Source organism: Scyliorhinus canicula, chromosome 2, assembly GCF_902713615.1.
Source record: "Scyliorhinus canicula chromosome 2, sScyCan1.1, whole genome shotgun sequence".
Lineage (NCBI taxonomy): Eukaryota > Metazoa > Chordata > Chondrichthyes > Carcharhiniformes > Scyliorhinidae > Scyliorhinus > Scyliorhinus canicula.
This window is the reverse complement of record NC_052147.1, coordinates 233,378,488-233,393,754: the sequence shown is the minus strand read 5'-3', so window position 1 is coordinate 233,393,754 and position 15,267 is coordinate 233,378,488. Positions and strand designations below refer to the sequence as shown.

Sequence of the window (15,267 nt, the reverse complement as noted above, 5' to 3'; positions counted from 1 at the left end):
ATTATTTGTAGAAGTCCGCACCGGTGCCATGCCACCTGCATGACGTCAATGTTCTCCACGACCTCTCCCAGTCCCAGTGATGCTTCCAATTCTGTCTATCGTCCCCCACGACTGGCATGTGCAGACAATCGAGAAACTGTCTCATTCCCAAGTCTCCGTCAGGGGGTTCGGAGGTGTCCCCGGTAGAAGGCATCAAATGCTGCATTGACCTTTTCTGGTTCCGCTACCAGTCTGCCTCGGCTGCTCGTGGCTGCCTGCTTTCTAAACTGGTGAGCCGGCACGCTGCTGGCCTTGTCCCCATGCTCGTAAAAGGTCCCCCTTGTCTGGCGGAGTTGGTACACTACATTCCTGGAGGATACATTCCTGAAGGATATCAGGTTAAAGTCCATTTGTAGCTTTTTCCTGTCCGCCAGAAGCTCTTAGGTCAGGGACTCGGATGGAGGCCCAGGATGGAGTTGATCAGTTGTTGCCTAGCTGCCTTCTCTTCCCTGTCTCTGCAAACCTTGTAGGTGATCATTTCTACCCTAATCAGCGCCTCCCAGAACTTGAAAGGTGAGACTTCCCTGTTCCGGTTGTTCGTAATATACATGCCTATGGCCTGTGATGTTTTCTGGCAGAAAAACCTGTGGACCAAGAGGGTCGTGCCCTACCGCCACGTGGGGCACAGCCCATCTCTAACCTCACATCTATGTAATGTGGAACTTGGTCCGAGATTACAATCGATTACAACCGATGCAGGAATAGCCCTTGTGTACTGGCGATAAAAATGAGAATTCCTTCTCACCTGGGTGCATGAACCACCATGGGTCCACTGTCCCCATTGACTCCAGTCCCTCGCCATGTCTGCTGTTTTCCCCATTCTGGGGTTTGATCTGTCCGTCAGTGGATCCTGTACGCAGTTAAAGTCCTCCTCCCATGATTAGTTGGTGCGTTTATATGTCGGGGATTTCTGCCAGAATTTTATAAATTCCATGTCGTCCCAGTTGGCGGTGCACACGCTCACCAGGACTACTGGTGCCCCGTCTAGGACACCGCTGAAGATTTCATAACTGTCCTCGTTGCAGTAAACGGAGTCCTCTTACTTATCAATATTGCTACCTCCCTAGCCCTTGTCCTGGAGCCGGAATGTTAAGTCTGTCCCACCCAGCCCTTCCTTACACCCGGTCAGTCCTTCTCCCTCAGGTGTGTCTCTTGGAGGAAGACTGTGTCAGCTTTCATACTTTCAGGTGGGCGAAGACTCTGGATCTTTTCACTGGGCGTTACGTCCCCTGATGTTCCTGGTGACTATTCTGATGGGAATGTTTTGACCCTCCCCTCCTGTGGGGTCAACCATACTTAGCTTGTGGATGCGCCCCTGCACTCTGGGGTTTTCCTTTGTTAGGGGACGATCAAAAATGGCGTGGTCGCCATTCTCACCATGAGGCCGGGCCCTTGCACTCCGGGGTTTCCCTTTGTCCATGGACCACCCAACATGGCCACCAACTGTGTGTATGCCATGTGGGTGACCCTGCATTTGTTCAGGGACCCTCCAAAGTGGCTGCTTAAGGTGTCTTCTTGTTCCATGTTTTCGATATTAACCTGCTGAAGCCAGTCCAGACCCCCCCCCCCCCAATATAATTTATTTCCCCTCCAAGGTTTGGATCCCCCTTCAGCCCCCTGCACTGCCCCCCCGCCCCACCTCTTTGTCAGATGCTCTCTCCCCAGTGGGAGCTACGCTGTGGCCCCCCTCTCTCACACACTTCCTGGCACTAGCTTTCCCATTAGTGTGGTGGCCCCCCTCTCAGGGTCGATCTGATCCCCTCCTCCACCCACTCTGCTGGTGTCCCTTCCATCTGTTCCTCAACCTCTCCTATGTTCTGCTACCCTTGCCCCCTCCTTCCTATGAGCTGGTTCTCCTGTTCATTGTGAGGCACTGCAGTCCCGCGCACAATTGTCCATTTCCTCCTTTTGCCTCCCCATGCCATCTCTGCCGCTGCCTCTCTTGCTGCCTGTCTAGACCATTGTTACCGACGTACTCGTCTGCCGCTGCCAGGGCAGTGAAATGTTCTTTGACCTGGTATGTTGCCCAGAGCCTGGCTGGGAATAACATCTCGAATCTGACCTTGTTCTTGTACAGGGCCCGACATTATATGGATAAATTCGGCTTTGCGCTTTGCCAGGTCCGCCCCAATGTCCGATTTCCGGTGGTTTGGGGAAGCTGTCCTTCATAGAACATAGAACAGTACAGCACAGAACAGGCCCTTCGGCCCTCGATGTTGTGCCGAGCAATGATCACCCGACTCAAACCCACGTATCCACCCTATGCCCGTAACCCAACAACCCCTCCCTTAACCTTACTTTTTAGGACACTACGGGCAATTTAGCATGGCCAATCCACCTAACCCGCACATCTTTGGACTGTAGGAGGAAACCGGAGCACCCGGAGGAAACCCACGCACACACGGGGAGGACGTGCAGACTCCACACAGACAGTGACCCAGCCGGGAATCGAACCTGGGACCCTGGAGCTGTGAAGCATTTATGCTAACCACCATGCTACCGTGCTGCCCACTTCCTAATTAGATTGCCCAGCATTTGGGCACGTCGTCGGATTGGGTCCCTGCCCTCGATCTCCTCTGGCAGGCCCACTATTTGAATTATTTGCCGCCACGATCGATTCTCGTGGTTCTCGACCTTCCCTTTCAGGCTCCCCTAGGCCGACACTACCCTCTTGATTTCAGACCAATAGTTGCCCTGATCCTTCGATGCCTTCTCCAAGCCCAATATGGTGCTCCCCTTGGCTTCAGCCCCTTCCCCATGCGTCGAGCACTGTCTGCATGACGACTAGTGCCATCACCACCTTCACTGTCACCTTTCTCTCGGCCTTGATGTCATCCTTCATCGAATTTACTGCCTTGGTTCGGAACACCCTGCATCCATCACCTTGCCGTGGACCCCTTGCCTCATGGGCCCGTTAACCCGGTTGCTCGCCGCTCCTGTCCTTTGCCACAATTGCTGGTGTCCCTGCAACCTCTCGAGCTGCTGCTTCCTGGCATTTTTGGCGTCCGTGCTAATGTTGCGGGGGAGGGGATGTTTAAGTCCGATTTTGCAGGCCAGATTAGGCCAAAAGTGCCTATTTTTTTATCTTGTGGAGGACAACCACTTGATGTGCAGCTACTCAGCACATCTCCATCATCGGAACTTCAGCCCTGAACTTAACGACACAGTCTCTACATACTCTGCGATTAAAAAATGACACAGATTCACTACCGTCTGAGAGAGTAAATTCCTCCTCATCTCTGTCTTAAATGGCCAACCCCATACTCTACAATTGTGCCCTCTGGTCCTAGACTCTCCCAGCAGGGGAAACAATATGGAATAACAGAGCCCTGTGTTCCACTGAACAATATTTTCTCTTGAATTTTGGATTGATATCCTCATGTTGGACCACTTGTCCACTTTACCCCTTGAGAGGGATCGTCGGCAAGTCGGAGGGAAGCAGTGAGTGAGAGGGTCAGGGAGGGAAGCAGCAGGCTGGGAAGATCGGGGAGGGAAGTAGTGAGCGAGAGGTTCGGTGAGTGAAACAGCGAGCAGAAGAATGAGTGAACCGGACGGAGCCAGCGAGTGGAGGGTTGGTGAGCAAGAAGACAAGGGACAGGAATCCGAAGTGGTGAGTTGAGGGAGATGGCGAGCTGGAGGTGGAAAACTGTCAGCGGGCTGAATGAGTTAGTCAGTTACTGAAAGTTGTTAAATTGTGAGTTAGTAGGTTGTTGAGAGTTCGAGTTAGTAAGAGGTTTTGGGTCAGTTAGGTTAAATGCAGCCCGAAGACTTTTAACGTAAATATTACAGGTCTGGAATCTAAGCTACTCCTAACGCATGTTTCCGAATGGAAGAGTGATTTTCCTTTACCATGTTCTCATTTAGCACACCACTTTTTTAGGAACACTTTTGTGGGAGTGTTGATTGAGGAATGACTATATAAAGTAGAGAAGTCATGCTTTAGTGCATATTAAGCTTGGTTAGATCACACGTGGCGTAATGTCAACTGTAACTAATGTGTTTATCTTGTTTTTGCATTTTATGTACCCAAGATACCTTTTTGAAGAAATAAATCACAATCGTTTTTTTAAATGCTATATGCAGCCCAATTAAACTTTTCCAATATCCCAAATGGTTCTTATCTTTTTCTAATGCTGTAAATACAGAGGAAATGTTTGTTTATTCATTTTGACAAATGCACACATCAGCATTGTACTACTCAGCAACATTTTACTTTGAGCAGAAGCTGAACCAGGCTGAAGGACAACACAAGGATCTGGTACGAACTATTGAAGGACTTCCACCCTTTGGAGAACAAATATCAGCACTGGACCAAGATCTACTTATGCTGAAAGCCACCACAATGGCAACGATGAACTGTTTGAATGAGTGCTTTCATATTCTCCAGCTCCAGCAGGCAGCTTACCAGAGGAGTACATTTTCTGCAGGTTAGTAGGTTAGTCATGTGAAGGGGAGAAGCAATTTTTCCAAATAAAAACCGAAAATATTAGATATACTCAACAGATTTGGCACCATCTGTGGAGAGAGAAAGCACTGAGTATTTCTAGCATCCTGTTTTATGCTCTATTTCCAGCACCTGCTGTATTTTGCTTTTGTATTAATGTTTTCGCCAAGTTCAGTAGACAATAGGGGGAAGAAAAATTAATCTTCAAGTTGGATAGAAGTTAGAATTTTCACTGGAAGCCAGAGACTGATGGCATGGTTGCACTTGAATAAAAATCATAGAATCCCTATTCTGCCCATCAAGTCTGCACCTGCCCTCCAAAAGAGCACACTGCCCAAGTCCATTCCCCAGCCCATCCTGCCCTTATCCCTGTAACCTAACTTGCACATCCCTGGAGACTAAGGGGCAATTTCACATGGCCAATCCGGCTTACCTGCACATCATGAAAATGAAAATGAAAAAAATGAAATGCAAATCGCTTATTGTCACAAGTAGGCTTCAAATGAAGTTACTGTGAAAAGCCCCTAGTCGCCACATTCCGGCGCCTGTTCAGGGAGGCTGGTATGGGAATTGAACCGTGCTGCTGGCCTGCCTTGGTCTGCTTTCAAAGCCAGCAATTTAGCCCTGTGCTAAACCAGCCCCATAACCATTATCGGACTGTGGGAGGAAACTGGAGCACCCGGAGCAAACCCACGCTGACGGGGGAGAACGTGCAAAATCCACACAGACAAGGCCAAAATTGAACTCTGGTCTCTGGAGCTGTGCAGTAGAAGTGCTAATAACTGTGCCGCCCATAAACGTACAGATCTCTGCTTTCAAGTTTCAACGCTGGCAATATAACTGCAGGTGCCCCCTTGAAACTAAACCATTTGTAGCGTTAGTTGTGACATTACTTATTCTCTCCTCTAAGTCAGCTTAGTTCTGGTGATATTACTTTTCTTGACTCTAAAGGTTGTGGGTTTAAGTCTGTATTTGAGCATATGATCTAGGCTGAGACTTCAATGTACCCACTTTTGAGATGAGAAGTCTGCCCCTGCCTCTGTTCAGATAGAGCTAAAGATCCAATATCTCTATTTGAAGAAGTGTTCTCCCAGTATCCTGGGCAATATTTATCCTTCAATGAGCAACATCAAAACAGGTTTTTAATGTTGCAGATAACCATGAATATTACAAGTGCACTGGAGATCTAAACAAGGGAATAAATGGGGCAAATAGAAGACAGAATTGTGGCTAATGTAAGAGGAAACTCAAAATTATTTTGTAACCAATAGTAAAGGGGTAGTTAAAAGAAGGTTGAGGCTGAATAATAATCAGAAAGGAGATTTTGGTGAAGGCTAAGTGCATGGCTCAGGTATGAAAGAGTACTTTGCATCTGTCTTCACAAGAAAAAATTATCTTGCCAATGTATCAGTAAAGGAAGAGTTGGCAGCAATATTGGATACGATAAAGATAGATAAAAGAAGAGGCACTAGACGGTTGGCAGTCCTTAAAGTAGAAAAGGCACCCAGTCTGAATGGAATGGAAGTTTACTGAGGAAGGGTGAAAATTGCAGACACTGCCGGCAGTCTTCAAATCCTCCTTGAATATGGGGTTGGTACGAGAGGACTCTGGAATTACACGTTACTCTCTTCTTCAGAAAAGAGAGAGAGTAAGAAACCTAGCAACCACAGGCCAGTCAACCTAATGTTGCTGGTGGGAAAGTTTGAAACAATAACTGGAAAAAATTAATTGACATTTAGAAAAGTTGGGTTAATGAATGAAAGTCAGCACAGATTTCTATAGTGCATTTATTTATATGGTATCTTTCATTGTCCCAAAGCACCTTGTAACTAATTAAGTACTTTTGAAGCACAGCCGTTACTATAATGTAGGACACACTGCAGCCAATTTACACATAGCAAACTCCCACAAACAGCAATGTTACTAACTAGATATTCTGTTTTTGTGTTGTTGATTGAGGAATAAATATTGGCCAGAATACCGGGGTAGTAATCCAGCTCTTCTTTCAAATAGTGCAATTGAATCTTCAGGTCTACTTGAAGAGGTGTAGCTTTAGCATTACCTCTGAAAACGCATCACTCCCTCAGTACTGCACTGAAATGTCAGTTGATACTTTTGTGTTCAAGCCCTGTAGCAAGCCTCAATCACACAGACTTCTGATTCAGATGCAAGAGCGATATCACTGAACCACAGCAAATCATGTTTGTGTAATTTGATTGAGTTCTTCGAGGTAATGGAGGTGGTTGTTGGAAGTATTACAGCGGCTGTTGTGTATATGGAGTTCTAAAAGATATTTGAGAAAGTATCACATAATAAGTTGGGGAATAAAATGAAAGTCTGTGGAGTTGAAGAGACAATGGCAGAATGGAAAGAAAATTAGATCGAAACAGAAAGCAAACAGTTGTGGTGAATGGTTGGCTATTTTTCAGATTGGGAGCAAGTATGTTCTGGTGTTTGCCAGATGTCGATATTAAGACCATTGCTCTTTTCTTGTACATTAAGACCTGAACTTGGGTGTACAGGGCATAATGTCAATATTTTCAGGTCGTCAGTTTGTCTTCAGTTTATTCAGATTCAACTTTAGCTAATAACTTCGTCAAATGCCTTCTGGAAGTCTATATAAATAATATGGGCATTCTCCTTACAACTACTTCAGACATCCCTTTTAAAAAGGTTCTTCAAGCTTCGCCTAACTTAGCAAATTTATATTTCTACCAGCATGGGAGGAGTCCACTGTCTAGCTCTCATTGCACTACTTCAAGGGTCACGATTTATATTTAATGGTTTTTCCATCTAACTATACAGCCAAATATGAACTTTACCTGTTAGTTTCAGGATGGCTGCTCAGTGCCCAGGTTTCTTCAACATACAGCAAAATTAATTATAAAACCGGACTTGTCAAATTGAAAGGCAAAGTTTATTAACATACAGTATGAAATAGGAAAATATAATAATTACTCTTTCTAAATACCTGAATTCTCAAGCACCAACAAAAATAATGAAGTAGACAAAAGGTTAAAAAAAAATCAATGGGTCAAAGGAAAGGATAAATGGTGGTGGAGTCCTGGAAATGGCATCCGGATTAAAGTTTGTCTCTCAGCACTGGTCTGCAAAACAGTCGATGATTATTGCACTGCAGGCGAGCTTCAAGGAAAACCCGCAATCTGTCGGTTTCAGAACCTAGAGTGACTTTGGAGCAACTTCCATTCACTTTTTGGTTTGGACTGGGTCTGGACCTTTCGGAGTTGTTGTCCTTTTTGGCCAAACCGTTGATCTTACTTTCTCCCCAAAGCACAACAACATACCAACTTTTAAACCCAGTTTGTTAACGACCTGTTTTTTTCCCTCCAAAGCCATAAATCACCATTTGCACCTTTTGTAAACAGTTCATCAGGATCAAGAGGCTCCCAGCTTCTATAAAACTGCTTAGTTGCCCTCTGTTATAAAATTCTGTCTTTTCCAGAAACAGCAGTCACAAGAGTCCTTGCACTAACCCTTTACGGGTCAATGTCTTTAAAAACCACAAGTTTTTCCAGAATGTTCTTAGTCCTTGAAGGTTAATCATTTTCTGTAATTTAAGCATTTATGACACTCCCCTGACTCTCTCTGTTCAGTTGAAAATGTTTTCAATGGTGAGACACTCCATTTTTAATTCTAGTAATTTCCCAACAAGTGTTGGCTAACTGGCTTACAATTCCTTCAGTTTCCTCTTGTAACATTTCTTAAATAGCAGAATGGCATGTGCAATCTTTTGACCTGAAAGAGCAGCCTCTGAATCGAGAGAATGAAAGAAAATTAAAGTTAGGATAACTGAAATGTTGTAACTCACTTCCTTTACAAGAGTTTTTTCTTCCATCTGCTGTTTGTGCTTTCTGTTTTGTCATACTATGCTGCTTGTATCCCTCCCATTCGCCAGGAGCGGTGCTGTTTTCTGCACGGTTCCTGTATTTCCTTTTATCTTCATGTTGTCTCTTAACTTTTCAGTTGTCCATGACTGTTCTGTTTTTTCAGCACTTTGAGCTCATTCCCTGTGGGCATAAATTGATCCTGTATCACATCAAATTATTTTTGAATACCTCCGAGTGCTTAATCTTCTGTTGTTTTACCATTAGCAGATTTGCCCAGGTTACTGTGGACAGTCTCTGTCTTATCAATTTGAAGTCAGCCTTACCTCAAATCGAGAATCTCAGTACCTGTTTAAAGTTTCTCCCTTTCTAACACTTGCACCCAATTGTATTATTTCTGATAGAAAAAAATGTTCTCTTAATGATACAATTTAAAAGGAACCAAAAGACTTGGGGGCATATGTACACAAATCTTTGAACAGTGGAAGGACAAGTGAGACGGTTGTCACTTTATTGATAAAGAATAGAGTTCAAGAGGAAAGAAGTTGTACTAAATTATATTGGTCACTGTCTAGGCTTCACCTTGGGTATCATGTTTAGTTCAGAGCGCCATACTTTTGGAATGATGGAAAGACCATCGAGGGACTTTAATTATGTTGAGATACTGAAAAACTGTGGTTGTTTTCCTTAAGAAAGATGGCTCAGAGGAGGTTCCTCCTCTTTCCCCCAACCCCCATCACCAATCATAGTAGGCAGAGAAGTGCTTTCCAATGTGGAAAATTGGAGAGAATGCGCACCATCTTTGCAATGTTATTTGAGCTCGGGTTTCATAGGTATTGGTGCAGTACATATATCAGTCTCTCTAACAGAGAATACCAATAAAGGAGAGGATCTAAAGACATTACTAATGATATTTTTGAAAGCAATTCCGAAGTTCTGAAATATTGTACAGATTGGTTCTGTGTTGACCTAGGTTGGAAAACTATATGAAAATGTATAATTTTGCTGTGCCTTTGAAACTGATGAACTTTTAATAATTTATTAGGAAACAAGACTACTCTGATAAGAGGTGCAGCAACCTGAGATCCATGAAACATTAACTGGACTGCTTTGCCAGTGTAAAGCTGTTGTAAAGCTCAACTTCTATCAATGACAGAAGAATATTAATTATTAATTAACAATATACTGTAATAAGGACATTTCTCAATGACTCCTCACTTCTCCCATTTTAAAATGTTTTATGTTCTGCATTTTAGATCGTTCTAACTGTACTATGTCATTTTTATTTCTTTTTTTGAACTGGTTCTGAAAGGGTTTTAAGTATCACTGCTGTTCTTTCCATTCTCAGATGATTTTCAAGTCCTGCTTGTCCCTATCATATTTCAGTAGGTTTAATAGACATAGATTGAAAAGAATGCACCAGTCAGAATCCTGATACCTTTAATGACGACAATAGGCGTTCCCTCAGGCTTCAGTCATAGCCTTTTTCTTTGTACGTTTTGGTTTGTTACTAAGAAATGCAACTAGTTTCAATGGCAGTATTCGTCTGCTGGGTGTGATTATGAACAAATTCGAAGCTGAACTACCGTATGTTTCAGGGACAACTATTGAATGGTTGGAACCCAAATTGCCACTATCGGACCACCTTAAGAATGGAAGGGCACATCAATCGTCAACTGAGAAAGATCAGTCAAAAGCTGCTAGTGGGGAACAGCCTGCTTCTGAACCCTGCCAATCGACACGGGTAAGGTAATTCAGAAAGTAATTATTCTGGGGGCCAACTTTCAACGTTTAAGTCAGTGGCTTTAAAACATTTTTTTTTTAAACATGCCACAATGTAAGAAAATTATGTCAGTGTTTCAAGTGTACTTGTTATAGACCAATACCTGTGTCTTGCAATGGGTTCGATAGTTTAAATTTGGATCCTGCTTTGGAAACATTCCTATCTTAGGATGGTTGTTGGGTGTGGTTTTCTTAAATGAATGCTTACGACTTTGCCCTGGGGACAAAGAACTGCACCATGACTTGAAAACACACTGGGGTGAATTTAGTGAAAGTTTTTAAAGTTTCAATTCATGACAGCAAGAGTATTGATCCTGAACTCAATTAAATACATTTCGATGTCAATTATGATTATCTTTTTGATTTAATTATCGGTGATTGTCCACATTATTTTAAAAACCAAGCGACTATTTATTCTAAGATCTATTAGAGAAGGGAAACACCACTTTTTGTCATCGGACATTAAAGAATATTGAAACTTGGGACAGCGCGGTGGCACAGTGAGTAGCACTGCAGCCTCACGGCACCGAGGTCCCAGGTTTGATCCCGGCTCTGGGTCACTGTCCGTGTGGAGTTTGCACATTCTCCCCGTGTTTGTGTGGGTTTCGCCCCCACAATCCAAAAGGTGTGCAGGGTAGGTGGATTGGCCATGCTAAATTGCCCCTTAATTGGAAAAATTAATTGGGTACTCTAAATTTATATATTAAAAAAAATATATTGAAACTTGTTATCGAGAAAGTAAAAGAGTAAGAATTTTATACAGTGAAGTAATTCTGCAAGTACAAGTGTCAAACCTCCAAATGATCCAGCCTTTTCAAATTATTCATACCTTATTTCAATATCGTACAGGAAGGGCTAATGCTATATCTGTTGCACTTAGCAGCTTCACCCTATCTAAGATTAAATGGGATGGTGGTTTTGTATATGAATTAAAATCAGAAAAAATTCTACATTTTGAAATCCAATCTCTCCTTACAGAAATGCCCTTGCATACTTTTTCATCATTTTGAGGAGAAGTGGAATGACCAATTGAATCTTGCTGAGCCAGGGTTACAAGAGAATGCATTAGGCAGTAAGAAAGCGCTAACTTGTCCACTGGTACTTCCTTACAATTTTTCTAAGGTCTGTATTCTCAGGCATCACCAAGTTATCTGTCTGAGCTCCTTGAGCCATATCCTGTTGTGCTAGCTGCTTTTGTTGTTGGGCCCCACAAGATGCTGTCACTTCCCTGCCTTGTTCCTTTTACGTTTGCTGGTCTTGTACACCCCTCCATCCTCGGTGTTTTGAAATCAATGTTCATTACATGGTCTTGTACTAACTTCTCCATGTGCAATTCCTTTCTTTCCCCACCTTTTCCCTTTCTCCTGCAATCTTCAGTTTGTTAAACATGTGCGCTTAACATCATCCAATCACCACTATTTCTGGATTTTGTTTTCTCGTTTATTCTTTTACCGTAGCTTTTTTTCTCCAAATTGAGAAACCGTCTGTGGTCGTTTCTGCTTGTGGCAATTCCAGAAATCTGGCTACTTATTCAGGTCTGCATTACATTTATAAAAAAAAAATGTAACCATGAAAAATACAGAAGGCTTCCTTTCCCCTGTTTACCAATTCAAAGAGACATAGAGACCCACCTTCCAGGAGTGAGAAACAGCATTGCGAACCGTTGTAATCTGCAAGAGTTTCCTTGGCGTGTTGGCATGTTAGAAAGTGCTGTGTTTTCCCTTAAATCTCATGTAATTCCATTAAGGAATATTAACCTGTTCTGCAGTTTGAGTTGAGCTTGTCATAGACAATAATAATGGAATAATCTGTGCAAGGCACACAATTGTTGTGAGATTTACCCTGATGTCAGCCAATTAAGTAAGTTATTAAATGTAAGTTACTGCTATTTGACATCTAATTTTGTCACACACCTATTTTGAATAACTGGATAACACTGGGGCACGGTGGTGCAGTGGTTAGCACTGCTGCTTCACAGCGCCAGGGACCTGGGTCCAATTCCGGCCTTGTCTGTGTGGAGTTTGCATTTCCCCCGTGCCTGTGTGTTTCCTCCGGGTGTTCTGGTTCATCCCACAGTCCAAAAATGTGCAGGTTAGGTGGATTGGCCACACTAACTTGCTCCTTAGTGTCCAGGGATGTGCAGGTTTGGTTACGGGGCTAGGCTGGGTGGCTGGGGGAGTGTACCTAGGTAGAGTGCTCTATACTTGGGTTGCTCTGGATCCAATTTTGTTGAGATGCATTCTGAATGATCGCAGTACTTTGCTGAAGTTTTCTTCCAAGCCCTTTTTTCTTGCCCCCTTCCCCACCTTGTCCCATCTCTTTCAGCCACTTTACATTTCCAGTTTTATTTATATAAAGTTAACTTTAAAACATGTACTTGTCTTTTGAAATAAATCTGGGGAGTCGGTGTAAAGTACTGCACTCCCTTTTCATTAATTAATTTTAAATTTTGTCAGGGATTTGGATTAGGTTCCTGCTCTTCCCCTACCATTTCCCCCCACTCCACTGACCTTGTATGTTGGATTGCAAGCTCATGTTCCAATCCTTCTTCCCTATGGCTGAGAAATGATGTTCATGGAGGGCAAATGGCCTGCACGTGACTTTATTTTTGTATGACTGACCGAAGATTATTTATTGCTGTGTATAGCAATTGCGTGGGAAGCCACAATTTAACTCAATGTTTTGTAAAAATTGCATATGCAAGATGGCATCTATCTACTTGCCTTGCATGGGTACCTGTTAACATTTATGTCTGTCGCGACAGGCATTTGACTTGTGCAATTTTAGTTGCTCAAGCTTTTTTGAGCAGCCTTACAAGTTTATCAGTATATTTCTTTCTAAATAGCTTTTATAATTATACTCACACCGAGGAACATCAGAACAGGTGTAGGCATTCAGCCCATCGGGCCATTTAATACAATCAAAGCGCATTGGACATTTCAACACTGTCTGTAACCACTATCCCCATAGCCCTTTACATTAGTGGTACTAATTACTGAGCTTCCACAGCCCTCCGGAGTAGAGAATTTCAAAGTTTCACAACCCTTTTAATCATTGTCAACCAAAAAGACTACATGCAAATTTAAGTCATCATGGCGCGCACACTAAAACATCTTGCTGTGTCCTCTTGAGTTGGAACAATACCTCAGCAAGACATGTAAATGGAGTTGAAAAAACACGCACTAAAGTTGCTGGTCTGATATTTTCTGGTTGGATATTGTTTTTATTCTTTTACCGATTGTGGGTGTCACCGGTGAGGACAGCATTTATCCCTAAGAACAAGAACAATAGAGCATAGGAAACGGCCCATCAGTCCTCCAAGCCTGTACCGGGTGTGGCACCACTCTTGGCCAAAACCCTCAGCACTTCCTAGTGCCGTATCCCTCTATACTCATCTTATTCATGTATTTGTCGAGATGCCTTTTGAACGCCATTAATGAACCTGCTTCCACAACCTCCCCTGGCAACGTGCTCCAGGCACTCACCACCCTCTGTGTAAAAAAACAAAAACAAAAAAAACCTGTCTCTCACGTCTCTCAACTTTGCCCACAGACCTTAAACCAATGCCCCCTGGTGACTGACCCCTCCACCCTGGGAAAGAGTGCCTGCCCATCCATTCTATCCATGTCTCTCATAACCTTGTAGACCTGTATCCGGTAACCCCTCAATCTCTGTCGATCTAGTGAAAACAGTCCAAATCTGTTCAGCCTCTCTGCATAACTAACACCCTCCAGACCAGGCAACATCCCGGTAAACCTCCTCTATACCCTCTCCAAAGCCTCCACATCCTTCTGGTAGTATGACGACCAGAGTTGTGCGTAATATTCCAGTTGCGGCCTTACCAAGGTTCTATACAACAGTAGCATGACTTGCCAGTATTTATACTCTATGCCCTGTCCAATGTAGGCAAGCATCCTGTGTGCTTTCTTGACTACCTTGTCCACTTGTGTTGCAACTTTCAAAGATCTGTGTACCTCCACGCCCAGATCTCTCTAACTTTCTATATTCCTAAGAGTTTTGCCATTTACGGTATATTTCCCCTTTGTTAGACCTACCTAAATGCATCACCTCAACATTCATAGAATCATTGAATTTATAGCGCAGAAGGGGGCCATTCGGCCCATAGGATCTGCGCCAGCCCTTGGAAAGAGCACTTTCCGCCTCCATGCAATCCCCGTAACTGAGCAACCCCACCGGACCTTTGGAAACTGAGGGGCAATTTAGGGTGGCCATTCCACCTACATCTTTGGACTGTGGGAGGAAACCGCAGCACCCGGAGGAAATGCACGCAGACATGGGAAGAAAGTGCAAACTCCACACAGTCACCCGGCACCAGAATTGAATCTACAACTCTGGAGCTGTGAGGCAGTCTTGCTAACCACTGTGCCACCGTACCGCCCCAAATGTGTCTGGATTAAACTCCATTTGCCATTTCTCTGCTCAAGTCTCCATAAAACCATAAGACATAGGAGCAGAATTAGGCCACTCGGCCCATTGAGTCTGCTCCGCCATTCAATCATGGCTGATTTTTCTCATCGAACCTATATATGTGCTGCTGTATCGTCTGCCAGTCCTCAACACTACCAGTTACTCCACCAACCTTGGTGTCAACCGGGAACTTAATAATCAGACAGCTTCACTTCCCTCCAAATTGTTGATGTATACTACAAACAACAGAGGCCCCAGCACAGATTTCTATGGAACATCATTAGTCACAACCTTCGATTCAGAAAAACACCCTTCTACTGCTACACTCTGCCTTCTGTGATCAAGCCAGTTCTGTATCCTTGGTTTTTTTTTGTTTAAAAAAAAAAAAAAAATTTAGAGTACCCAATTCATTTTTTCCAATTAAGGGGCAATTTAGCGTGGCCAATCCACCTACCCTGCACATCTTTGGGTTGTGGGGGTGAAACCCACGCAGACACGGGGATCTGTATCCTTGTTGCCAGCTCACCTCTGATCCCATGTGACTTCATCTTTTGTACCATTCTGCCATGAGGCACCTTGTCAAAGGCTTTACTGAAGTCCATGTAAACAACATCCACCGCCCTCTCCTCATCAGTCGCCTTTGTCACTTCCTCAAAAGACTAGATCAAGTTAGTGAGGCACGATCTCCCCTTCACAAAACCATGCTGTCTCTCGCTAATGAGTTCATTT

The 15,267-nt window shown here is 43.7% G+C and overlaps 1 protein-coding gene across 4 annotated transcripts in view; it reads left to right on the top strand.

Moving 5' to 3' along the window:
- Window positions 1-15,267, top strand: part of osbpl11 (oxysterol binding protein-like 11) — a 138,234-nt gene that overhangs the window by 61,587 nt on the left and 61,380 nt on the right. For 3 of the 4 annotated variants that reach the window (XM_038789789.1, XM_038789786.1, XM_038789787.1), the window contains 3 exons: window positions 4,262-4,466; window positions 9,927-10,072; window positions 11,089-11,232. In XM_038789789.1, coding sequence (XP_038645717.1) covers window positions 4,262-4,466; window positions 9,927-10,072; window positions 11,089-11,232 — 495 coding nt within the window. The remainder of the gene's footprint in view (window positions 1-4,261; window positions 4,467-9,926; window positions 10,073-11,088; window positions 11,233-15,267) is intronic. The other variant, XM_038789788.1, reaches the window with a different exon arrangement.